The 27,662-nt window shown below is 44.6% G+C and overlaps 1 protein-coding gene across 5 annotated transcripts; it reads right to left on the reverse strand.

Moving 5' to 3' along the window:
• Positions 1-1,522: 1,522 nt before the first annotated feature.
• LOC113570333 (AP-1 complex subunit sigma-2) lies at positions 1,523-21,501 on the reverse strand. Of its 5 annotated transcripts, XM_026998677.2 has the most exons (8): positions 21,340-21,501; positions 19,931-20,109; positions 13,292-13,400; positions 12,997-13,134; positions 11,173-11,213; positions 9,432-9,513; positions 3,040-3,048; positions 1,523-2,101 (listed from the first exon to the last, which is right to left on the reverse strand). In XM_026998677.2, the coding sequence occupies exons 2-8, from the start codon at positions 20,107-20,109 to the stop codon at positions 2,054-2,056; spliced, it is 606 nt and encodes a 201-aa protein (XP_026854478.2). In that variant the 5' UTR covers positions 21,340-21,501; the 3' UTR covers positions 1,523-2,053. The 5 variants fall into 5 exon arrangements, with proteins under 5 accessions (XP_026854478.2, XP_026854480.1, XP_026854479.1 ...); XM_026998679.2 differs by lacking the exon at positions 11,173-11,213 and having other exon boundaries at positions 21,340-21,499; XM_026998678.2 differs by lacking the exons at positions 9,432-9,513; positions 11,173-11,213 and having other exon boundaries at positions 21,340-21,500.
• Between the last annotated feature and the right edge of the window lie 6,161 nt (positions 21,502-27,662).

A 27,662-nucleotide genomic window follows, 5' to 3' on the forward strand; every position in this document is an offset into this window, starting at 1 on the left:
CATCTCTCTTCTTTGGTTACCAGTTAAATAAGAAGTTTATTTTATTTAGGTTCGTCATTTGCTTTTAAAGGCCGACGTGGCATGGCACCTTTATAGTTCCCATTTCATCCTCTATTTAGCTGCTTTTAGCCATTCCAAGGTGCCTAAGTGACTTGTCCTTTTCCATTTTGGGCCCAAGACTACAGAAGAACATTCTTTTTTCTATAACGACATCCCCTAGATATTTTTAAATCCAATTGAAAAATCTGTTTATTTACCCATGCATTTGACTCTTATTATGGTCTTTAGTATTTTAGTCAATACGCTTTTGTCATGTTGTCCTATTCTGTTACCTGAGGTTATCATTTTGGAATGTTTTATTATATTTAATTATAAATTATTTCACTTTTTTTATCCCATTATTTTGATCTTAGATGGTTTAACAGAAAACTTTTTTTTTTTTTTTTTTTACAATATAGCACCTTAACAAACACCTGTTGTTTTACAAATGAAAATGACTTGAGTAGCAAAATTAATCTAGATTGGAATGAAATTGCAATTTAATGTCAACAATGCAAATCAGTTCAAAATGCCTAACATCTTCTGCTTTTCTTATTGCGTTCCACATAAAAAAAGAATAGCTGCTTGGAAAAGTACAATACAGAAGTGTTGTATCGTGCCAGTAATACTTCTGAAGTAGGAGGACGATGACAACTCTGGTGTTTCCACTTTGTGTGGAAACACCAAGAATAATATAGGCTCAAGAATAATATAGAGCATTAAGCATGGTGAGGAAGCCATGTTTCTACATAAACATTTTTTTTGGTTTATTCTTTTATTCAACGAGGTACTAAAACTTGTTGAATAAACAGCTTCATGAAACCATTTCCTCTGAAGATAAAAGATGTACTAAAGCATCCATTACCCCAAACCACTTATAAATGACTGTAAACATATTTTAATTTCATTATAAGCAACACACACTGCAGTACTGGCTTCACTTTTGAACAACAGCATGTAACACATTTCTCCATGACGAGATGAAGAGGCAAAGCAGGTGCTTGTGAGTGAAGGAGGGATCCATTGTTGTGAAACCACCAGCTGATTCTGACAGAACTGGAACAAAAGTAACAGCATCACAGTTTTACTGTATATAGATGATCAGTGACACAGAGAAGCCTGCATGTAAGTTTTCTCTCTTTTTGTTTTTGCAAATATGCTAAAAAAACAACAACATTGATTGCTAATGTCCAAACATTTAATTAGCTATGTGCAATACTTCAAAGCTAAGGAGTTCAGAACAGTAGTTTAGCATCCTTTGACTATCAGTAGTTTTAACACATTGGATCATCACTGAGAATATTCAGTACAGTGAAGTCAATACTTCTCTTGTGCTTTCTGCTCCAGCCAGCCCATAACAGGCACATCAGTTAAATCACTGCTGACTGTCTTCTTACATGACATAAACCAAGTCAAAACAAAGCAAAACAAAAAAAACCTCTTTGGTTTAGTGAATGAATCCCTTCCCCCCCCCCCCCCCCCCCTCCTTCTTTGAGTTATTGAGAAGAGCATCGCTACATGATCTGGTTTTCTTACAGTTGTTTTACCAATTTTCTCAGTGCTAGTTTTCAAGTGAGCTTAAGAGTGTCCTTCTACTATTAAACCCAGTGCTTTTACACAAATGCACTTTTACTTCGTGTGGTGAAATGTGCAATAAGTCAATAGCATCTAGAGTTTTCTAACGAGTAGGCGAGGGAAAGGGCTAGAACAGGTATCGTTGTCGACGATAAACACGATGTAAACACAATGATACTGATCTGGCACCATAGGGGCTTAATGATCGTAAACGACGACTTTCCAGCTGAATCTGTACAGTGCTACATTATTTCCGTTGCTTTTAGCACAAAGACACAGAAATGTAACAGTATGAGGGGTGAATTGTGGGGAACGAAAGTGTGTGTATGGGTGGGTGTGTGCTACACCTTTAAGCAGACAGTGACAATAGGTGTGTGTGTGGGGGGGGTGGGGGTGAAAAGACGGGGCGGGGGTGGAATGACATGTCCTCCTTGGCCTTTTAGGTGAGTCCAATCTCCTCCAGGACACTGCGAGGGGTCTCTGCTTCCTGAAGGGAAGAAAAGGAACAGTCCCACAGTCTCTCACATGCCATACACCAAGGCTGCGACCCAATACTCGACCGTAGGCTGCATCTGATGTGCCGGCTAACTTCACTCGCAAATCAAAACAGAGCTTGTATGGGCTGTACTTCTAGAGAGGTGATGGCATTAAAATGCTTTCATTCCCTCTAGTTTCGACTCGCTGACTCAGACCACCCGTTAACGCTTGAAGATGCAGTTTTAATGAGGTGTACACTACTTCGTCAAATGAGTAACCCCCCTGATTTTGATGAAAATAAGTCAGAATTAGGCTGCCCCATTGTCAGGGGACTTTTAGACTTCTAACAAAGCTACAATTTATAATTGAATATCATCTGTGACTCTTTGAGTATTGAAACGCAGCCCTGACACATATAGACATTTCTCTGAGATTTTAAATGAATCTGGGAATCAAGGAACAGAACACGGGCATTTTTGCCCGTAGATTCATCAACCTACCTGACACATGAGTAATTTTACTGGCAGAGAAAAATAAATGTTTAGAGTACTTATTTAGAATATTCTATAACCTATACATTTAAGGAATGAGGTACTGTAGAACGAGACAGGTGAACAAGCTTTGAAACACACACACACACACACACACACACACACACATGAAATCTTGGAATATTTTGATATTTTATATTAATTGAGGCAGAATTACTGAAGTGAGTAGGTCATCTTGAGAAGATTAAATGGAATGTTCACAATTTTCTTGGAATGATCCAAAAATAAGCAATGAGTGGGCAAATCATATGACTTGGGCATGGGTGACGATTAAGAGTGGCAGATGGTACTAAATGTGAAATTACTAAAGAACACAGCGCCACATCGACGGGGAATTAGAGAGATGTGATTACATAAACATGGAATGAGGACACACAGAAAAACAGTTGCCACTTACTTTGGTGTCCTACACATTATCGTCAGGCACAAAGTAAAGAGAGAAGCAAGCAATGAGAAGAGATGTCTCACTGAAAGGCCTACTGTGTCCCATAGCCAAACTCTGCCTGAGCTGACCTCCACCGACTTCTAGAATTCCGTCTGGGTGCGAATTCCACAGCATGTGAATTTGCGGCAATTGGATAACTGTTCTGGAGTTCTAGAACCATGGGTTCTAGAGCAATTGTGGTGGGGTGTGGATCAGCTCAGTCTGGGTGGGTAGCACAGGCCGGCATCATTCGGCGCAGTCAGCCACGGGGAGGTGGAGGCCATTACCACATATTGATTCTCTCCTCAGAGTCCTTCACTCTCACTCAGGCGGGTTTTTAATGTTTGGCACGAAGCGCAAGCTTTTCCTGTCAGCATCGCTGAATCATTCATAGCCATCGAGTTCTGCAGCTCCCCAGTGCATCAAAAAAAGTCTATTAAAAGGTACTCTAGAGCTTTGTGTGTGTGTGTGTGTGTGTGTGTGTGGGGGGGGGGGGGGTTTGTTTACTCTGAGACGTAAACCGGAATGCTGTGAATATATGATTTGATATCTACACTCTGGCAGAAGAGGATTTCTGCAAGCAACCGTATTTCTAATCAAAGAAAAGACAGGATGCACCCGTTTTGGCTGTGATTGTTTGCCATGGCCATCATTTTGAACCGAGCCATGGGCAAGTACTTAGAAGCATGTGGACAGTGGTGTGGACCCACTAACAGCCCGAGTGTGCTCAGGCCCTCGGTGAGCACAATCAAGACATGCAGCAAGGGTGTCTGTGGTGCATGGTTAACCCGATACCAGAGGTATCCCACTCCTGACCTCCAATCCGATGTCCGGTCCCGGATTTTGTTATTGCCGACGGTTAACCGGCAACTCTGTAGTCATATGTGACTCCTAGATAAAGGGAAGGTAGAAAAATTGTAGCCCCTAGACCTCATGAGCTGTGTACAAGGACACAAATGAACTACCAGTGATTTAAAATACAGTATTTAAAATACTTTGCTACTCAAGTCCAAAGGTCTGGAGACAAATATCTCTAGTAAAGGATGGACATCCGAGAACTGAGCTTTCAGAGTTGGTGACTGATCCCAGGTGGGAAGCAATTTCACAATTTACATCAAATAACTATTCAAAAGCAACTGTCAATTATAACCTTCCCCTCCACTGACCATCCCATATAACTTTCAGTTTACTTGGGTCACTTTTATTTCTGCTTTAACAAAACATACGAATAAGAAACATTAAGTTTGACAGATTTATTTAAGCCATTTTACATTTATGATACCAGATCACTTCTGATAATTGACTAAAGTTTTTTTTTTTTTTATAGAATATACTGCGCAAAATTTTGATGCAAAAATATCAGTCTAATTGCTCTGAATGAATCATGCCCCCTTTGATTTGACAATTTGTTTTTCAAGGGTAAAATACTTGCTGATAAGAGCACAAGGAGTATTTATTCTAGGCAATGGCTTTTCTACAGCGTGATTCATCAGTCCATAATAAGAATGCATAATAAGAATTTTGGTCCACATGTACTCTTTTTATGGGTGCTCAGTAGAGCTTAACAGACTACCTTCTTTGTTCAGTGCTGAATTATATGAAAATGGAAAAAAATAATAGGATTCAGAGATTATTTGTGTTTTCTAGAAATGCATCAAAGACTTCAGAACATCAGTAACAAATCAGGTGACACTGCTTGTGTGTGTGGGTGTGTGTGTGTGTACGCATGCATGTGTGTGTGTGTACGCATGTGTGTGTGTGTGTGTGTGTGTGTACGCATGCATGTGTGTGTACGCATGCATGTGTGTATGTGTGTGTGTGTGTGTGTGTACGCATGCATGTGTGTGTGTGTGTGTGTGTGTGTACGCATGTGTGTGTGTGTGTGTGTGTGTGTGTGTACGCATGCATGTGTGTGTGTGTGTGTGTGTACGCATGCATGTGTGTGTGTGTGTGTGTGTGTGTGTGTGTGTGTGTGTACGCATGCATGTGTGTGTGTGTGTGTGTGTGTGTGTGTAGAACTGCAGCAACCAACTTACAGTGCTGGGAAAGCCCACTAACTGGAAGTACACTGGTTCTTCACTTCTTCCCTAATCAGCAGAGCTTTCTCTGTAGTCATCTGGATGGGAGTTGAGCTTGCACTGGTATAAGTGGACAGACACTGGCTATATGTCAGCTACGTGCCGACTCACAGGACACAGGATCTACACTTCACAAAACCCCATCTGGACCGCTGTTGTCAGGGGAGCCTCTGCTGAGGATATTTAGTCATTTCACTCAGTTTAGTGATACTGATACATGATACTAATTGTGTTTTAGCCTGTTCCACATGTATAGGTCTGAGACACTAAGTAACTGAGTCATTGGGTAATGATCAAAGTAAGGGATTTAGCCATATGAAAAAAGAACTCCGAGTTTAAAATGAAGAAACAGTGGTAAATGAACCAGTACATATATTACAGTGACAGTTATCATATTGACACTTGACATTACGCTGTATGCTGTAGCGTGTGGGGTGAGGGTGGGTTGTGGGAGACCCCCAGGTGGCTCTCGCAGAGATTCCACACACAGGTCAGATACAGATAGACGAGCTCGAAGTAGAGTGTGAGCATACGCATGACAAAGAAGAAGAGACACAGACAGAGAAAATGCGTGATGAACGTGGAAGCACACAGGATGGCGATGACAGTGGAGACCCAGTGATGCTGCATTCTGATAGGACCACGGTGGAAGAAGAGGCAGGACCAGCAGGCATGCCGTGCAGGGGGAGGGGCTCAGCATGCATGACGGGCAGCCAGCGACACCCAATCAGTAAACAGGCACATTAAAATATTCATGTCGAGGCTGAGGGAGAAAGAGAGATGCACAAAAACACACACACAGACAAACGATCTTAGAATAAACAATCCTTTAGGCAACAGGTGCCATATTTAAAGAGGAGAGCACATGGTGCAATGCAGGCAGTGGGTCACAAGTATCAGTATATTATGCCCCCCCTGCCACACACACACACACACACACACACAATAAATAGAACTCAGAAACAGAAGGAAAGGACATTAATACGGATAATCCAGTGCGAGGTAGTGTGTTTCTTGCCTCCCGCACACCGGATAGTGCGGCTCATCAACTAATTACTAAAGCCTTCACAGCACCATGGGAGCAAGTGGAGAAGAGACTAAACTCTGGCCCTCTGGGCCTGGTAGCGGGGAGGCGCAGTTCTAAAAACACTACGACACTTCAGCAGAAGCACCTACGGCAACAGCTCCAACAGAATCTACCACTCTAGCATATGTAGGTCGCCAGCCTTAGGCTGCTACACCTCAGCATGTAGCGCTTTGTAAAACAGCTTCGCACGCCGCCTCGACACTTTATGGTTCCTTCACGAGCCCTCGCACTGCACCTTAGCCTGCCGCAGATGCAGCGGTTTACACCCTCTATGCTCCGCTCCAGCTTGGGTGGCCCTGCCTGCACCATCAGTCCTGAGTAACATTGTCCGATTATTGCACGGATCTGAACGTTTCTTGTCCGGGTGGGGGAGTGTGGGTTGGGGCGCGTTACACACGGCATACGGAGGGCCAGGGCCAGGGAAGAATCCCCGCCCATGCTTCTGCGTTTCTGCTCTGCTGGGCTGCAGGGAACTCCGAATCAGCTGAATAACTAATCTCCTTGTCCCCAAGTAGCCTGGAAACGTTTAATATATGGCCTGTTGCTGTTGCGAAGAAACTACTTAATCCTTTTTTTTTTTATTTATTTTTTTTTAAATAGAAAGTTGACTGTACCATGTTTAAGTGTCCCATTTAAATGTTTTCTGTATCATTTAGTACATCTTTACTTGACTGCGATGAGCGTGAAGTATTCTGGTCAAATCTTAATATACTTGTGCTTATTTAAAAAGCACAAGACCATCCTGCAGAAGAACTCCTGCCTCGGGCCGTGCGCTTCCAAAACCAAACGATGTCATAAAAAGCCTGGGCATCATGTTACTGTCACATGATTGTCACGTTATTCATATGAGGGCCTTTTAAAAGGGGCTGAGGAAATGGGCCGGTCACGGGGGTGAAACATTCTCTAGGGAAGTATTAGCAGTTCAAAATTCCCTACTGCTTCAACAAAGCCTCTAGAGCTAAAAAGCTAATGAGAGGTGGATTCACACACTCCTTAGAAAACCAGAACACAGAGCTTAATTAATGTGACTAATTCCTGATGGCTACATAAAAGGAGGGATGGGGGGGGGGGGACACATTCCTCAACAGCGACAGACAAAGCATAGCAGTCCTATACTGCTCTACTGAGGGTGAAAGACTCCGAAAAGCATGTGCCATATTCACCTGAACTGGTTTAACTCTTGAACAGACCAGAAGACTCAGCAGACATGCTAGCACCCAGAACTCCTGCAGGATGGACAATTTATCAGATAAAGTGTTCCTATCAAGCAACTGTAGTGCAGGATTTTGTATTGAAGTCCAGGGCCACATCAGTAGCGTTTCCCACTGTATTAACTCACGAGTAAAGACGAAGACCGCTCTTGGTAAAGTAAACCGCCACTCTGACGTATGGACAAATTACGTTTTCCCTGGTTTCCCGCTCACTCACTCAGGCACAGATGCAGATGGAGATGCACGCAGACAGACACAATTTTTCTTTCATACCCTGTGTGATGTGAATCATCTGCTCTAATGCAATTACCGGAGGGCTCGATTTGCTTTCACTCCAATAACACCCTGTTCCATGTTAATTCCATTCTAATTAAAACCGTTTCAGTTTTAATTCCCAGCAGAATGTCTCAGAGTTCTGTTTTAATTAAGCTGCATATCTGACTCTGTACTGGAGGTTTCCCAGTAAAGGGCCATGCATAAGCACAAAATGTTCTTCTGGAATGTTCTTCTCCACGGTGCGTCCAGGTCTCACTGATGACTGTGCTCCTGGCTTAGGTGAGCACCACAGTGTGTGCATGCCTTTAATAAAGAAAACTTTAAAGCAATGCCAAAAGGTTTTTAGTGGGAGCAGCGAGGGGTTTCATTTAATGATTAAGCAGGCAAAAAGAGGAAAAACACATTTCACAGAAACTAAATCTCCTACAACTGTAAAATTGTATCCTGTATTCTCAGAGCTGTCAAAGATAACAGAAGTGCAGTCCCTCTTCCATTACATTTCCATTGTATAAGTTTGTCTAGCAAGTACATTTAATGTTAAACGTTCATTTTTCATTGGGAAATCCAACACAATCTCCATCACAAAGAGAATCCTCTGATATACAGATGCTGTGAATTACACCTAAATAAAGTCTATGTATTCTCTAACTTAAGAGGAGACTACACACAGGGACAGATACGTAATGGGTCTTAATGGTTAGGGATCCACTGCAGATGTTGACCATGCACAGCTGTCTCATTCATCTGAACCTTCCTGCCAGTCCATCCACGTAGTAGTACAGACACAGTACATGAGTGTCAAACCGCCTGGAAAATCTGAAAATCCCCTAGAAGCACCAACAGCGGCAGCTACACTAATGACTTTTTTTTGCCAGAAACCTGTTGTAAAGCAATGATTGCGCAGGTCCTTTGAGGCGTGATTAGAGTAAAATAAACAGAGATGGTTGCCGTGGAAACGCAGCAGTGTCTTGCCTCCGTAATGAAGGAGGGGCTTAGGGAAGTGTACGGGGATTCCCAGAGAAATGGGAGGAATTACATTCTGGGATAATCACAGGGAAGAAACCAGGTTTCTCCCGATGTAAACCGGCCTAACTTTAATATTCAAAATGTACATTTAATATAAATCTGACCATAACCACATAATCCAGCTTCACTTCAAAAACTGAGGAACACAACGTCTATACTAGTCAATCAAAAAAAATCCTTTCCTTGTTTATCTTCTGACCCCTTTTCCGCAATACGTATATAAACTTTCAGTCATGTTAGTCACAATCAAGCATTGTATGCCAAAGTCACCACTGCAAACACAAAATCAAGGCATCTGACAGCAGCGCAACAAGGGTCCGTGAAAGGCAAAGAGGTTTATTTCAGAGCTACAGTTCACTATATGGAACTATGCAACATGTGCTTCCAAATTCCAGCTGTCTACCAAGGCAGATAGGATGGTTAGCAAATGGCATCTGTTTCTCACCAAGTTAATGCGCCCTTCCCCTGCTGAAGAATGATTCTAGACAAGACAAGTCTTGACAGGCAAGACAGTCTCAACACTTTCATGTCTCATTGTTATGACCGAAGAAGGAACGGACCTCCTCCTCTCACAGTGCTGTGGCTGCTGCAGTCAGAATGCGTGGGTGCTCTTCATGCGTTCACTATCCACGCCACTCTCTGACCATGCCAACTCAACCAATCAATTCAAGCAACTTGTGTAATTACCAATGGGCTGCCAGAGGGCGTGACTTCAACCCCTTTATAAGATCTCGTCATTGGCCAAACCGCCCCAGTCCTCAGTCTGGCTCTATGAACACAGAATCCAGCCAATCAAAGGTTTTGGTCTTCGTACAAGCAATTTCCATCGTCGGAGGAATTGCATATATGAACTTGGCAAATTGAAAAATGACCAAAATGGCATCTAATAGCTTTTATTTTTCATAGCGATGCCAGTTGGCATTAAAAATCTATCTATCTATATTTATTTTTTTAACATTTTTACTGATACTTTTTGTATTTAATTTTTCACTTCTAAAAAACTGTTTCATGTTCTGTAGACCCTTTCTGCTTTCAGGTTATACTGCATTACATAACACTAAATTAAATTTACTTGCCAAACCATCTAAACTTGGAAAACACATCTGACTAAAATAACAGAAACAGGCTTTCCTTTGAACCTGCTGTGGGAATGACTAGCAGCAGTACAGGGTTTGTACGAGCACAAGAACACAAGGCTAGCAGCCGCGAGGTCTGACGTGCCGCAGATAGAATATGCAAAACCATGCTGATCCAGGACCTGCCGCCTTTATCAAATCCTGATCATCACACAAAGCTGGTCTCGGGTTAGCAGACGAGGGCGATGTCTAGCAACGTGCCCTGCAGAAAAGACACCGCTCTGCCCCCCCCCCCCCCCCCCGGTTGCTGTGGCGACGTGCTAGCGTGGTAAATGGATGGGAGAGCTGCAGCGTTCACTCGGCGGAGCGCGCATTTGGGTCATGGCTCAGCAGGCGGCCGCTGCCAGGCAGACAAACGTGGCTTTGTGTCTCCTCAGCCCCGCCCACCTAGAGCCGCCTTCTGCACTAACCCATCATGTGACCCCCTGACGTACTGGGCCTGGGCCTGGGCCTGTGACAGAAGGGGCAATTTGAATATTACATGCAATTCTTGACTGGGGCTGATGGGCACAGTGGACAGCGGTGTGCTCCTAGCGAAGGAAACGGGACTTCACAAGGACTTGCTGGATACAGACTGTACTAGAAACAATTTGACGATTCCTTGAATTTGAAGTGCAGTTTATTGGTGGTTGAGCCTGCACTAACTACCGTTAGCTAGTAACTACTGACTACTATCTAACTACTTAGTGTCAACATGGAGAGCTCTTCCTAGGGACCTACCCTAACACAGATCTGTAGTTTTAACACTAATCTAGTACACTTGGCTCTAATAAGACTCTTCAGACCTAGTCAGAAATCAGTTTGTTAGAACTGAACAAAATGTGATATGAAAGGGTGCGGGTGTGCAGAAGCAGCACTCACAACCTGCTTCTAGACTATCCCGTATTCAGAAGGGACGCTACATGCCAGTAAAATTTTCGTCAATATTCCTGCAAAACCTTTTAATCATATTAGTTGCCGAATTAGTTCTCTTGTATGTAATTAATTCCCAAAATGAGCGGAAAATGTCTCTTGGCTAGTGTTTAGGTGCTCAAATAGTGATTCTTACATTTGTCGTGGAAGTACCCTGACAGCAACATATCACAACCCCCCTCCCCGCCCAAATTTCAAAAAGGCGATATTTTACATCAGCAATTGTTTAAATTGGAAAATGGACCATTTTTGTAAGCATTGTGGGTGCTGTCCCCCCTGATCTGGTGGTTAGATGCTGACTGAGGATCACTAACTGTGGGGAGGTAGTGGTATGGGGCAGGGAACTATAACTGATGGGGTTTCCTGATCAACAAACTCACCCCACTGTACCTGGAAAGAGACGCATCTGAAAATCTACATTCTGAAAATCACAGAGACAAAAATAATCAGGAGGCGGGAAAGGGAACGAGAGAGAACAGAGAGAAGAGAAAAGCAAAGCAAATCAAATCATTGAGGTGAAGAAAAAACAACAACAACAACAGCAACAACCATAACAACAATAACAACAACAAGAGCTGCCGCAATGAACAACGACACGAAACAAGAAACAGAAAAAGCAAGGCAAGAAAAGGTGGCACCAGGAGCTGAAACATCAGCACTCATTACCATGGAGATAAAGGGTGCTGTGTCGGGCCGCTACCGCTCAGGCGTGAGATGCAGTCCTGACAATAATATCTGTTTCTGTCATCGGCGCACATGCTTAATCAAAGGCCGGGGGGGAGGGGGGCAGCCCGGCTGCCGTTTGCTCCGCAGTGCGACCCTGCCCCCGGAACAGAACGAGGCTGACGCTGGGCTTGGCGGGAGCTTGGCGGGAGCTCGCCGGGCCCTGCGGAGCGTCGGAAGAGACACCCGGGGCAGAGCCGGTTAGGTAACAGGTCTGTCTAGTGAGGATTTAGACGGGCCTGGCTATTTTGAGGATGTTGAGGGTGTTTATAAAAGAAGAATATATGAAGGATAAATGGGTATTTGTGTGTGTGTGTGTGTGTGTGTGGGGGTGGAGCGGGGATTATTGTTATGAGTAATTGTTGCACGCATGTGTGTATGGCTCTCTTTGCGACAGAGTGAGTGATGAAGAGCGTGTGGGTGATTGTCAGTGCCTGCTTGTGTCTGTGGCCATCACTGTGAGAATAAGCACGCGCCCGAGTTTGCGTGTGTGTGTGTGTGGGCGTGGCCATCATCTTGAGTCAGAGAACGCGCACGTGCCCGAGCACACGCGTGCAAGTGCGTGTGCCGCATGTATGCGCATGTGCCGTGTGTGTGTGCGTGCCCGCCTCCATCATCCCGACAGAGGGTTCTCCGTGAGTCAGCGTATAGAGTGCCAACAGCACCAGAACTGCCGGCGTGAACCCTACAGCTCAACAGCAAGAGATGGCGAGAGAGAGAGAGAGAGAGAGAGAGAGAGAGAGAGAGAGAGAGAGAGAGAGAGAGACAGAGTGTGTGTGTGTGTCTAAGAGAGCAAGTGAGAGAGCAGTTATTAAAGCTCTGCCAGGCCACTCAAATTAAAGAGCCCCCCATTGAGGGTTCACCTGCACACCACCCATAATACTGGCCTGACAACTAACAGGAGAGCTGAGAAAATAACACCATAAAGAGCAATGTAGGCAGCAGAGGCTGATGGGAAGAGAGATAAAGAGAGGAAGCAATACAAAGACAAAGAGATGGCAGGAGGGCAAGACGGATGGGTAAAGAGATGGCGTGAGAGAGAAGCGGAAGGGTAAAGAGCAAAAAGCGATGGAGCGGTAGAAGACTGGAGGGATGGAGAGAGGGGGCAGGTGAAGATGTATGTGTCATTAGGGGCGTGTGCTGAAGTTCTGATCGATGGCGCAGCACTGGGACGGACAGTCCAAGTCACAAGCCCGCAAAACCTGTTCATGACCTCCTGTCAGAGATTACAGATTGAGACCTAATCCTGCTTCCAATGGGAGCAGCTACAGTGTTCCAGGAATACAAACAACTACGAACATCAATCAACAAACCTGGAACCCTGCGGAGCTAAGTTGCCCCATATATGAATTCCGTTATGAACACATATTACGTGTGATTAGTATGTGACTATTCAGAGTGGGTTCATGTATTAAGAAACTGGAGTGTTGCGTAAGGAAGGCATTTCCTGATGGAGCTATACAAGCCTCATGGTGGCTTACCTCCTGCAGGAGATCAGCCTGTTCGATTGCCTTTAGGACGTTCTTCTTGGAGGTCTCCTGAGCCTCCCCTCCCAGGAGAAACTCGTCCAGGATGAAGTACGCCTTCTCGAAGTTAAATATGATGTCCAGCTCACACACCTGTACCAAGAGGAGGGAAGACCAGCTTACTCTGCAGGAGCTGAATTATACCGGAGGGACGTTACTGTCCTGCACCACACCGGGCGAATATTCCCACTGTTCCCATGGAGCAGCCAACGGGAAAACACAGCAGAGCGAATGCTAGAAGGACACCTACACTGCCGAAATACTTATCCAGCAGCTCGACGTAGCGATGAATGATCTCCAGGGTGATCAGCTCATTGTCCTGGTCCTCAATGGCACAGCAAAAATACAGACTGGCATATCTGTGACAGACAGACAGACAGACAGACAGACAGACAGACAGACAGACAGACACACACACACACACATACACACGCTCTTTAATGGCGGTAATTTAAACAAACAGGCTTTTTAGCACTGATGCAGTCTATAGAATTTTAGCACCAAATCAAAGGACCATTAATTTTTTAAAACGTTTTTATACAGTCTTTTGAAACACTACTAGGTTGACATCCAGAGCTCAGGAGCATTACCCCCTACCGCTGAGATCTTGGTTCGAGTGTGAGCTGTGCCATGTTGTGTTGACTCCCAAAGCTTCAACGGGTCACCAGAGATGCTCAAAAAATATTTTTCACAAAGATTATCAGTAGGTTTGTACAACATTTCTGACCCAAAACTACAAAGACTTGCAGACTGAAGGCAAGTCTGTTGTACCGGCTTTCGTGCCGTAAGAGTTGCGCCGTAGACTCTGCGTTTTCCAGAAGCATTGCAGCCTGGTGATCACACAGCTGCACCTTCTGCCAGAGCACCACGCCTGTGAAGGCAACCTATGCCCGGAGATGGAGCAGCAGGACCACGAGCAGTCGCCACGGGGCATGACCGGCTGCAGCTTCTCTGTGATGCCTGAGGGAAGGTGCGGCATGTCTGCGTGCGCATGCGCAGGCGAGCGTGTGCACGCGTGGGTGACGTTTAAAACAGTAAATGCTCTTTTTTTTTGGCTCGCTCAGATTTCTTTGTTCCCTTTTCTCAACTTCAGGCAAAGTAGATGTACTATTTTTTTCTCTCTCTCTCTGTCTCTTACTCTCTCTCTCTCTCTCTGTCTCTTACTCTCTCTCTCTCTGTCTGTCTCTCCCTCTCCCTCTCTGTCTTACACACTCTCTTTCTCTCTGTCTTACTCTCTGTCTTACATTCTCTCTCTCTGTCTTGTCTGTCTGTCTCTCCCTCTCTGTCTCTCTCTCTGTCTTACACATTCTCTCTCTGTCTTACACTCTCTCTCTCTGTCTTACACTCTCCCTCTCTGTCTTACACTCTCTCTCTCTGTCTTACACATTCTCTCTCTGTCTTACACTCTCTCTCTCTGTCTTTCTCTCTCTCTCTCTCTGTCTTACACTCTCTCTCTCTGTCTTACACATTCTCTCTCTGTCTTACACTCTCTCTCTCTGTCTTACACATTCTCTCTCTGTCTTACACTCTCTCTCTCTGTCTTTCTCTCTCTCTCTCTCTGTCTTTCTCTCTCTCTGTCTTACTCTCTCTCTCTCTGTCTCTCTCTCTGATGATATATAGGATGCGTGTAAGCGCTGAGCAAGCACCTGCTCTCTTTGAAACAAAGTAACTGCTGTTTTCAGCACAGAGGATATCCATCTGTTTGGCTTGGCGGCGGAGGGTAGCAGAGTGTCGCCTCCCCCCCGCGGGTCTCCCGCACACCTCTGGCCCAGTGGACCATTCTGGCCTCTGCTGCTAAGGGCCGTCTCCGGCAGCAGCGCCATGGCGACGATGACAGTACATGATAGATTGTTTTTTCCTCCCCAGCCACGATACAGATTCCTGGAGCGGAAATGCAACCCCTCCCCCTCCCTGGCCCTGCAGGCCTGTGGTCTAAGACACGCTGGTGTTTTCTATGTTGGAACAACAGCAATTTGGCTCATTGGCTAATTATTCAGTCCTCCATAACTCAATTCACACAGCCGCAGGAATACACTGCACAGGAACACACCACATACTCATTCGCCATCCCTCTATATCTGTCTACTACAGTACATGTGGAGACACACACACACACACACACACACACACACACACACGAACATCTCCTTCACTTAAAACACCCATCTTTCATCTATACACTCACTGGTCCCTTTAATAGACACACTTCTGTGCACTTCATTTGTATAATTATAGCAACTAACTACTGCTAGTGGAGAATGGCTGACACAAACTGCACAAAAACAGACGGACCCGACCCCTGTGTACAAGGTGTATTGAAAAGAGTGGTGTACTTTCTAAGAAAGTGTCTGGTACGGGCATTCACGAGTGTCTGGGTAGCAAGAGCACAATCTCCCCTAAATGTGCTCCATCTGTGGAGGGAAGTACAGTGTTCTGAGCATAGTAATTGATTGCTCTTAATGCAGAAGCTGAGAAGGAGAGACAGCAAGAGAGCCAGGCAGAGAGACCGAGACAGAGAGAAAGAAAGACAGAGACACAGACAGAGTAAGGAGCAGAGAGAGCTTTTGATCAGCACGTGTGCATTCATCCCGAAGTGCTGCAGGAAAAATCATTCAGCTGGTTAAAGCTGGGAGGCAAAACTATTGATCAAGCAAATTACTGAATGCCCACGATACAAAGAGGAATGCGTCAACAACCGAAACGCTAAGTGAAGTTCGGTAGGTGACTGAATGTGTCTGGTCGGAATACGCATTCAGAAAGCCAGACACTCAGCAGTCTTAAGCTGCAAAAATTGGTCTTTTTTCCCCAGTTACTTTGAGCTCTGGTAGCAATAGCCAGTAACCCTGGTACTGTACAGCAGCAGCTTCTACTGTCTAACGGTCGAGGCGATGGATGCCCGGTGCTGGCGCGCTAGCCACGTCAGTCATTCCGCTTCACCCGGCTCAGCATCCTACTCTGCGGCTTTCACGGATCCGGGCCATGACGAAGAGGTGAGGGCTGGGGTGCGGATAGGCAAAAAACCAAAACAAAACTGGAGAATGAAAACTCCATGGGAAGAGGGAAAGAGGGAGCTTTTCTACACCCACACCGCCAGACCGCGCCGAGCGGCTGGTATGAATCCCAGCGTCGACTGTGGCTGTCAGACTCTGCTTTGCAGTGTTGTTTTTGACTGCGAAACAGTCGAGGAGAGCGGAGCTGACATTTTTTTGTGTGTGTAGCTCCTACTCTGTGAGAGGTACAAGGATTTCGAACCACCATTCCCTAAGTGTAGTGTACCAATAATAACGTAGGCGTGCCTAACCTCTGAAGAGCGGAAGGCTGCTTAGGAACTAAGCTCACAGAGGAGACAGGAAGTGCAGGGGTGCAAAGCATCCAGCAAGCGCACACTTTTTAACTCCGCAGCCCTTAAGGACACTGTGAAACAACCTTGTTACATTTTCACTCAGACATGAGGGAACTTGATGAAAGCTGCTTTTACTTTTAACACTTGAGCGGCGCCTGAAACGTCTCAGCCAGCTGGACACACTCAGCGAGACTGTCTGTCTGTCGAGGGCCCTTTCCTGGATGCAGTCGGGGTTTGCGGGGGGGGGGGGGGGGGGGGTGTTTCCGTAGCGCCTCCATGCTGGGCTGAGAGGGATCAAACACGACTCGACTACTCACAAGTCGGCTCCGGCGGGAGTGACTGATCCGGCTCAAGATGTGAGGGGTGCAGAGAGGCTTGCAGAGAGGATATGAAAGCTGTCCCTCTAATCCGACCCTGCTGGACCAGGGACAACGCTGTCTTTCGGTCTCGGCAATACACCAAGCCAGAGTTTGGACTGGGAGATTTTGGATATTAAGTGTTGAATGTTTAGTCTTTGTTGCATTAAATATGTCAACTTTCCCCCCTCAAACTACGCATTTGTATGTACTATGAGTTTTCTGTACAGCCGTCTCCACATCAGCACCACGGACAGCGCACCTCCGCAAGCTGCAGAGCTGTAGACAGCGGCTGGCACAGCAGAAAACGCTGCAGCAGACGCTGACACAAACCAATCGGCAGGCGGGACAAAACAGCGCCGCAGATCAGACAGAGGAGGGACATGGTATCTGTATCACACCTCACCCCCTCTCACTCGTCATCCAGGCCACGTTCTCGAGAGGTGTGTCCCACGTCCATTGCCTCGCCGACACCCCGACTCACCTTCACCTTTGGCGGCCAACAAACAGGTCAGCAAACAACAGTCTCGAAAGCACCTGAATAAACCACGTCAAACCCGACAGGACAGGTCAAGCAGCGCAGCGGGCAGGGCAGGTATGGTTCCATTGTGGGGGTGGAGCTTAAGCAGGAGTGGGGTGGGGTTAGGGTGGGAAGTATGCCAAAGATGGATTGCGATTGGAAGAACACTGGCGAGCAGGCAAGCTCAGAGGACCCTGTCTGATCTGGAGGGAATTCTCCTCCTCATCCAGCTGTCTGTCTCTCCTTTACTTTATTTTCCCCTGCCTCTCTTTCATCTGCCATTCTTTGTATCGATCTGTCAGTTCTAACCACCGTTTCATTTGTATTTTAGAATCCCTGCCTTTAAAAATAAATAAATAAATAAATAAAAATTACTACTCTCATTCTTTTTTGCCCTCTTTCTGAAACTGTCAAGATATTGTGTGTGTTCCTCCCGCGCCTGCGCACGCACGCGTGCACGGAAACAGACAGCACCTGCCACAAGCTGGAGTACCATCTCTCATCGCCCGCACGTTCTTGCCTTGCATTCAGCCTCCACTACCCAACTCTCTGTGTTTGGTCAAATCAGCCCTTCACTGTTCAGCCATGTCAGCGAGTACTACTCCCAGCTCGCACTCTCTTCATCTGTCAAACACACCCTCGTGCATCGCTCCATCAGCCTGTCTAACACACACAGGACAAGCCCTCGCTGCAGCCAAACCTTAGTCCTTACTGAAAATAATAACCGCAACACGATTCATATTTTTGAGTTTTTCAAATGGTTTGTAGCCGTTGTGCTTATTCAACACGGAATCAGAAGGAGGAGAATCTCAGTTGTGGCAGTAGGGCTTTGCAGGTGTGTGTGTGTGTGTGTGTGTGTGTGTGTGTGTGTGCACGTGTGTGTAAGAGACTCATGTTTTGCTTGAACATGCTGCCTTGTTTTACATTCTCCCCCACTCTCAGTCTAAGGTGACCCTCAAAGCAGCTCTGGCTTTCTGACGCCTGTGGAATTGATTAAATTCCTCACGATTAAAAAAAAAAAGAGAACAGAGAAGATAAGAAAACAGTTGAAATATTCATCGGGTTCTCTCACCCCCCTGGATGAGAATCACAGAGTACCCTCCGGAGAAGCAAACACAAGGGCACCCAACGTGCATCTGAATAGCTTAATCAACGGTGCAGCAGCGCATGCTAACAACATCGTCCATCATCCACCAGTTTAAATGTGCAACCAAAATGGCATTCACCTCAGCAAAACCCTGAAGCCCTGCATACGCAGAGCAAACAAAAATCAATCTGTTTACACAGATCTAATGATGATGTATTTCCAAATATACAGGACACAAGCTGACATGCATTTGAGCGTTTCTGACTCAGTGAAATAGAGAAGCACTGTCAAACAGCTCTCTGTCAAATGGCAAACTGGTCGTTCTGTATCTATACTGGAGTCTACGTTTGCATGTTGCATTCCTGTCTTGTACATTCTCTCTCTCTCACACCCTTTGTTTGTCAGCAATGGCTAGTGGAGAGTGTTTGTTATTGTTGGTAGAGGGAGGTGCAGCACTGTGAGTAAGCATTTCTACAATGGTGTGTGTGCACATGAGTGTGTAGGTGTGCATGTATGCATGAGTGTGTGTGCCTCTACTAGAAGGCCCGTCTGTCTGTCAGTCTGTCAGTATGCTCCTTGGGTCATTGTGGCACCCACTATTCTCTCAACCAAACCCATCAGCTACCATAGCAACTGGGCAATATTAAATATTCAAATTTCTCCCCCTGCGCAGTCCAATAAGATGTGCATTTTGTTTCATCCTTTCCATAATCTGCAACTCCTATCTGTATTAACATACAGATATGTTAATATAGGTAGCCTATATGGGAGAGATTAACCATTCACCATTGCTTAGGCAAAAAGGACACAGGAGAGAAGGTTTGCCCCAAAAGCTTTCAGGAACCTCGCATGAGAGCAAGGCCATGTCAGTAATGCAATCACTTGATCATTCTCACCCACCCAGAAAGCACAGGGGTAGTCAAAACAGCTCAATCAGTAACTCTCCTGTTAGCTTAGTAGCTTAGCTTTGGGGTCAGGATGAGTACACAAGCTGCACTTGGGTTGAATTGTACACAAAGCACCTTTCAACAGCACCCTCATGTAGAGAGGGTGCTCACGTTAAGACTCACATGCAGCATACACTTAAGCAATAAGCCGTTAAATTTCTGAATAACTGAAATGACAAGTAACATATTAAAGTGTTTTTAAAATCTTTCTGTTACTATATTATTAGTTTGTTAGTTAGCAGTATCATAAAAATGAAGAGGGGGGAAAAAGAATTTTCCTGTGAATGTGTCACATGGACCGTACCTCAGTGCACACGATGCTAAGACAGGTTGTGTTTGTTATCCACCAGTTCTTCATCTGTGGTTAGTTTCTGACCACATGACCTCGGGGTGTTTACACTTGTATGAGCACAAAACCTACAACCATGCTACTACGAACTCAGTATCACTGCACTGTTAAGAACAGTCTCTCACCCCTTTAAAAAATGGCTGGTCAGCAGTGCGGTCAGAAATTAACCAGTGACGATCAGGGTAGAGGATGTCTTTGAACCATGAGAACCACACTGCTAAGAGAGCAGTTCCAGGAAGCCTAATGAACAACGATGGTGAACCGCGCTGCAGACCCCTCTCTCTGACCTCTTGTAAACAATCTTGAGGTCCCTCCACTCCAGGAAGCTACACATCTTGGGCTTGCGAGCCAGGACGGTCTGCACCAGCTCCCGTGTGATCTTCTTCTTCTCCTTGTCGGACAGCGGGACATACCACTTCTGCAGGCGGAGTTTGCCTTGCCGGCTGAAGAGGAGCATGAACTGCATCTGAGCAGATGAGAGGAGACACTAGTGAGACGGGAGAAGACACGTGGGTGAGACAGGGTGGAGGAGCTGGATTGAAGAGGGAGAAGCGTGACCACTGAAAGGTTTAACAAAACCGTACAGGAGTGGAGGGGTGGTGGACTCAAGGACTGGGCAAACAGGATGGGTAGCACAGAGGGAAAGATGGCAAAACAGGGATGAGCGAGAAGGGTAAATGAGAGGAAGCAGGAGACACAGAAAGAGGGAGTGAGTGAGAGTGAGAGAGAGAGAGAGAGAGAGAGAGAGAGAGAGAGAGAGAGAGAGAGAGAGAGAGAATGGTAAACAAGAATTTGTGGAGGTGAGTAAGAGTATTATCGTCATGTGGTAAATATGTGCTGTGCCTGGAGCATGAGAAGACAGAACAGTCTCCCATGACAAAACCCATTTATCAAACTGAAGCTCAGCCTTTGAGATCTAGGTTATCAAACACCAACTACATCAATATTGACCCAATCACGAAATAAAACAGTGGCCCAACCTGACCCAAAGCAAATATTGCACGCGTGATCATTTTTTAAAGATACAATGAAACTCAGCAACAGACTATCGCAAAAAAAGCAAAAAACAAAAAAACAAAACCCAGAGCCGAACACTGTCGCTAACTGTCAGATAACTAAGCGTGCGAACGAGGTGTTGTAGAACATAACTCATACGCATGGTATTAGAACATAACTCATACGCATGGTATGGCTTAGCTGAACATAAGTTATTCTGTGCGGGGTACCGCATCGTGGGCTTTATCAAGACCACACCGCACCACAATCAGTGGCTCGGAAAAAAAGTGATTATATTTTAGATTTAAAGTTTAAAAAAAAAGAAGAAAGAAAAAAAGAAACAGTTTAAGATAAAGCGCAACCAGTAAATTACACGATATTGACAACAGTAAGACTATTCAAATTTAGAGGCGCCACATGGGGGAAAAAAATACAACGGTAAACAAGGCAAGGCACTGTTTTTCTAGTTTATGGTAGTGGCTATGTAATTAAAGATAACCATAAATAACAGCGACATTATAAACCAGTTATATCCATGTATAAATGCGTGTAGAAAATTCGTTAGCGTTAGGCGAATTAACCATGCGAAACCAATGTCTAGAGTACACTTTTGACAAGCAACAGCAATTCGTGGCAGTTTCAAGTACTCAATCGTTTACCTTTTTTTGCGAATCAAGCGATTAAACAAAACATGACATACCTTTGTGCGAAAAATCAATTTTTGCCCAAAGAAATAATTAACATGCCCCAATTCGACAACACCGTAAATTCGGAGTTTAGTATTCAATCGATCCACTGTGTATTTCGTCGTCTCGCTCCCTTCGCTGGGTTTTCTGGCTGACAGATACACAACACTGTCAGCTAACTCCTAATTCCTGATTGGTTTAAGGAGTTGTTTTAAAAAATGTCATTGGTTTAAAAAATCCGTTATTCCCGCCCATTCCTGGTATCAACGACATGTTTGGCTCCTCTATGCCTCAGTCTTTTCCACTGTCACGCCTCCCGTAAATGTTGTTTGAAGGATAATTGTTTGGGTCTATGGCTCCAAGCTGTTTTAGAAACTGAAGACAAGAGCTATCAATTATGAAAACAGCAAAAGGTCACTAAAAGCATTAGTCTAATATCGAGTGCATTAACTCGGTCGGAAAACATTTAGGAATAAGTCACTTGGCTTTGCATCAGCTAGAAGACACTTGTCTTCCTATCAGCAATGAATAGCCTGATTAGTTGGTGTCTAGTATTGAATAGGTATGAAACACCTTTTAACCATTAATTGCATTAATTGTAATAGCCTATGTAGTCCAATATTTTGGGTAGAAACCATAAGGACCATGTGACCCGTCACATTGAATTATAGCTAAATAAAGCACAAGTGAAAACATTTCAAATAGTTCTAGATCAAAGTAATGGAAGTGTAATTTTTTCTTATAATCTCATTATAATTATGAAGTGTCTTGAAGCAAAATAAATATCACTACACCATCTAGTGGTAGAGCCTCCCTTTGTTCATGTCACAGTATTCAGTTGCACCACGTTTTAAAGACTGAATCATTGACATCAGAAGAGCTACACCAGCACGTGTGTCGGCGGTGTCTCACGGAGAATTAGACGCACCGTCACGTACGCATCCGGTCAGGCGGGGACTGACTGTTAAGAGAATAAACGCTGGAGGTTTCTTTAAATCCTTTTATCTGCATTTCCTTTCAAAAACGCCCCCATGTCTATTTGTCGCGAGGTAACCGTTCATGTTACTATGGCAAAGCGACTGTGTTCGGAATGACCAGGTATAATTATTCACCACCACCTTAACGCCGCTGCTTGCGCGTCTACAATGCAACTCGGGCACTCAGCCAAGTTAGCCCCACGAGAGGAGAGCCTTGATCATTTCCCATACTGTGGCTTCAAGTCAATGCCATGAGAACACAATCATTCCTGCCCGGTTACGTTAGTAACCATGTGTACATTAGCTAATAAATGAATAAGCTTAGAAAAATTTTCACTTTAGGATCATGGAGAAACCAATGCTCATTTGTGTTTTGCCAGGGCTCTTTTCATATAATTATTTTTATTGAAAATTACTTCAAGTTTCTGTCTAAAAGGTGCTATACTCCTTTTTGTGAGAAGGTTCAGTTCATTCAGTTCATTCACTCTGAGAGAGTGGTCCAGCACCTGCCTACCAGCTTTGATGCCCCAAGAGAGACATTACTTAGCCCGATTTGTCCCACGCTCCCTAGTTCTAATGGTAGTACAAACTTTTATAATCTGGAAGATCAATTTAACGCATCCTAGTGGTTGATCTGAGAATTATTAATGCAAGTCTAGTTATGTTGTATGGACAGTCTATGTTGCACAGCGATAAGTGCCGCACTAGGTGAATACACCTCCCAACAAACCTTCCAAGCACATTCAACCAACCTCGAAGCGAGCAGTTGCATATTGAACATATACTGAACACGTGGACAGATGCAGGACATTGAAACGGGACTCCTGAGTCGACCGTTCCACGCTGCTACTACATAATCAGCAAAAAAAAATGCTTACAAGAACACTTACAAGAACGCAAAAAAACAAAACAAAAAAAACCCCAAAACACCTGTACCCAAATGTATTAAGCGATACCAAGTCCTGCTGGAATTGACAATCGTTCAAAGGTTCTGTTTTTGGCAGCAATGCTGTTACTAAATCGGTAGGCGGTAGCAGTAGAGAGATGGCAATTACACAATGACAAATTCACACCACTTGAGTGCGTGTTGCGCATAAATCACATGCTATTTCCGTCGTCCAACAAATGGATACCAATTAACATAATTGATGCAACCTACTCCCATCATCTCCATCTCCATCTATTTAAGTGAACTTCCGAACCACAGGCACTTATTTGCATCCTATTTGCTGCAGGTTTAAAGCGGCCGTCAACAAGACTGAGTGGCTTCAGCTTGAAAACTCGAACGAGTACAAGTGCCAGGCCCCTCCCCTTCTTTCTCGGCGGCCTGTAGCCCCGCCCCCGAAGCCCCGCCTCGCAGTGAACGCTGCTGTGGACGTGGTAAAATGGCAATGTTGCGTGTCAACAAGCAAGCCGACATCAACCCTTTAGACCTGAAAAGTAACCAATGTGACTACCTGGGCACTTCTCAAAGATATTTCCAGCAACATCCAAATAAAACAATGCTAAGGAGGATTAGCATCGGAAACAGACCGACTGCAACATAAAAAATGAGAAATGCGTTACTGTGTTACTATAATCATTACCATTTTAGCTATGCAGGACTTTTCTTCGAAACTCAAATAACCTGACTAAATCAAGCAGGAGTACTTAGCTAGGCTGGCTAGCTACCTGTCGAACAGAAAGGCTGTTAACTCGGCCCAAGTTTTGAGTTTTCATGTCCTGTTTTTACACTTCTGAAAAGCCATTGTGATGTTTACCATTTATTTTAGCTCGGGCCCGGCCTTCTAGCTTGCTTTTCCTTCATGTCATCCTCGGTTTTATTACTTGCACTTTTCGTATGCACCGTTATTGGCAAACGAGGTCCGGGCAACGTTTTCACCGATTGCTCATCCGCCTGTGCTTCGCTCACTGCTCGCGCTTGACCGCGTGAGAGCATACGGGTACACGAGCATTGCTGGACACGCCCCCTGCCTCTGATTGGTCGTTTTTATTCGGGCGTTTTGTATCGTGAATGAAGACCCGGCTAAAACAGAGGAGCCTGTTTTTCACGGATTATGCCTCACGTACTACTATCAGTACATAGTTCCAGTTTTAGCAAAATGTGACGGTTATTTTTATACAAGTTACCTACTACCAACTCAAACCAAAGCGTTAGTATAGCTTGACTATCAATTAGCCCTCTTTTGAGCCAGTTGTGAGTTGCCTAACTAAATATATGCAACTTGTACACTAGTCTTAATGCCAAGCCTAACGGCACGCTTTATGGTAGCACATGTGTTTGTAGCCTATGTATAAACACCCCAACCCTTTATTTCGCGATTTTAAAAGGTTTAAAAGTATGCCACCGTGACCGAGAATTTACACCAACGGTGATTTTCCACTGTAGGAGAAAGTCATGAACTCTAAATTACGAAATAAAAACATTTCGCAACCACAAAGTCCGTGCAAGGTCCTCTTGTCTTCAGGGTTGCCAAGCAACGAGGTGGCGCACGTGAATCTACAACCCAAAGCGGGCACGTTCACCAATGGTGCCACCTTGAAATAGAAACGAAGTGAGCGACATTTCTACACCCCCTTTAGGCCACTTCGGATACGGAACCAACCACTAGTCAAATCTGCATTTCCATAAACACCATATCCGTAGTCACTTAAAATATATATATTTATTTAAACCGACGATAAGCTCATTAAAAAACAAACCAAAACAAAAAACAAAACAAACAAAAAACGCATCAAGCAAAGCATCACGCGCCGACTTTCTCGGCGTTCTTTCTCGGACGGAGCGCGCGCAAGGCCGCGTGCACTTCGCGCCGCGTGATGACGCGCAGCCTGTTGAACTTGGCCAGTCGCGCCGCTTCCGAGCCGACCTGCGCGACCCCTTCCGCTGGGAGGCGGCGTGGCACGGCGGTGCCGTCGCTCACGGTCGCGCTAGCCTGTAGGACGGCAACACGGAGGTGGGGAAAGGATCAGAAGTTATTTAAATGGCACAGCTCGCACGCTGAAAGGCAGCTTTTTGTCAAGTTTCCACGTCACAAACCTTTATCTTATACATGTAGACCGAATGTGCCTTGGCACGTCTCCTCGGTTGTCTGCACGCCCCATTAAACTTCTTCAAAGTTACTCTGTCGCACGAAGCCTTCATGGTAAAATCCGCAAAGTCCACTTAATAAATGAGCACCCAGAAATTATTACTGCGCAAACGCATCCACGATGTGTAAAGAAGCACTTATCGTCAGTGCTGTGTGTAAGAGGAAAACGGCACGTTGGTTTACACAGGTGTTCACTTTTAAAGGTTAATTGGAAAACCAGCAATAGGCTACACTAGGTGCTTATTTTAAGTTAAATGATGTCAGACTGTGTAGATTACCCAATAAACTCTCTAATGTCTAATAAAGTTAAATCTTTAGCTGGTATGAATCTCCTGATATTAGTAATTTGTTCTATCACCTGAAGCACAATCTAAAATGAAACGTGAAATAACATGGGACAGACTGGCCTGTTAACAAAATGCAGTTTACATTACAGAGCTGAAATGTCTGCAATGTGTAGTCCTGCTGTATGTACCTAACATGTCCATTTTTATTATGACCTTCTTTTTGTGTACAGTGGTTTGTTATATTGAAAGTGTTCCTGGTTAAACAAATGAAACCCTTATTAGCATGAACATGTATAGTTTTTCAATGAATGCAGTAAGGTATGTTTGTGTGGAGTCTCTGGGGGGATATACTGAGAGAGAAAAAAGTGTTATTGTATACCAGCAGCGCCCTCAGGTGGTGGATAACTTTAATCAAAACAGCTAGCATGAAGCATGAAGAGGCACAAGTCCAGCACTTGAAGGGATGGCCTTAAAGGCTCTGAGTGTGCTTCTGATGACACTACTTGTGCTGAATCATGGTAAAGTAAGTTTGAGAGAGAGAGAGAGTGTGTGTGTGTGTGTGTGCGCGTGTGTGTGTGTGTGTGTGTGTGTGTGTGTGTGTGTGTGTGTTTAGTTCTCACTGGTGGGAGGTAGAGCAATGGTCTTATACTCCATGCTAATGTTGTGATATGGTGCAGGATGGATACATACAGACAGCTCATCTCTCTTAACATTATACCCATATCGGAACTGGATTGGAGAAATGTATTGAGAGAGAGAGAGAGATATTGAGATTTCAGGTGAGTGGGATTTGATGATATTGAGAAAATGTAATTTACTGTAAGGTAGAGTATTTTCTCTCACATACTTGGTAGGTGCAACTATATATATATATATATATATATATATTATATATATATATATATTATATATATATAATATTTATTTATTTATTTATTTTATAAATGTTGCCAACAGTAGCTGAGCTATGTAAATGTATTATAGAATTCGAAAAGGGTGAGTTTTATCCTTATGTGTGGCCACTATGTGTAGTCATCTGTTGTTTTCTTCCAACTCATTTCTAGTTCTATTCTTTACGTGGCGTTCCGGAGGCAGTCTTGGTCCTGTTGGCAGCATTTTTCTGGAGTCACTGATCAGGATTTAAACACATTCTCCTTCACTGCTTCTCTTCCTTACTGATCCCTCACCATGTTTTTCGGCATGGCGGTGCAGGTTAGTCACTGTGTGTAGTGAGGGAGAGGGCAGTCACTGTGTGCAGTGAAACATCTCCTAGGGGCTCTGTGTACTAATGGCCTGTCTGATCTCTCAAAAAAAGCTATTTGAAAGATCGATCTGTGTCTAGAGAACTGTACAGATGCTTTAACATTTTTCTAATTGCTACATTTAAAAAAAAAAAAAAAAATTCCAGTGAGTGAGTATATTTGCGCTAAAAACACCTCAACGTGCACGTCATTCTGAGCAGTACAGCCTCCACCACCCAGCCTCCACCCACCTCCGTCCCCTTGATGCCTGCCTACAGATGCTGCATGGACTGCATGCCAGTTGACACCACCCACCTGTGGCGTGCGCACACGCACACACATGCATGTGTCCACAGGACCTGCTGAGCGGCAGGTTTGTGTGAGGTCTCGATATAATGAAAACGCTAACACGAGCCCAGACATGTGTGAGAGTGTGTGCGCATATGTGTTTGTGCTCCCACTGAATGTAACACAAGTATGATTGATTTCTATTAAATGTTTATCTCCCCCAGTTTATTCATGCTATACTTAATGAGAGAGTTTATACCTGCATTTATAGCAGATGGAGAGATCTACTGTGTGCTTAATAGGTTTCTAGTAATGAATTAGAAATGTAACTCATTATTTTACGTAGTATGACTAATGAGTATAATTAATGGGGTCTGACTGGGAGAAACACCAAATTTTTGTAATATTTTATGTAATAGTAATCCATTGTTGCCCTACCTTCGTCTTAAGTG

Source organism: Electrophorus electricus, chromosome 22, assembly GCF_013358815.1.
Source record: "Electrophorus electricus isolate fEleEle1 chromosome 22, fEleEle1.pri, whole genome shotgun sequence".
Taxonomy (NCBI): Eukaryota; Metazoa; Chordata; class Actinopteri; order Gymnotiformes; family Gymnotidae; genus Electrophorus; species Electrophorus electricus.

What these genes read in the sequence shown, in the direction of transcription:
- LOC113570333 (XM_026998677.2), bottom strand. Translation starts at nt 20,109, where the DNA reads ATGCAGTTCATGCTCCTCTTCAGCCGGCAAGGCAAACTCCGCCTGCAG. An exon ending in CTCAAGATTGTTTACAAGAG is followed by an intron (nt 13,401 to 19,930) that starts GTCAGAGAGAGG and finishes TGTCTGTCACAG; the next exon opens with ATATGCCAGTCTGTATTTTT. An exon ending in TGGATAAGTATTTCGGCAGT is followed by an intron (nt 13,135 to 13,291) that starts GTAGGTGTCCTT and finishes CTCTTGGTACAG; the next exon opens with GTGTGTGAGCTGGACATCAT.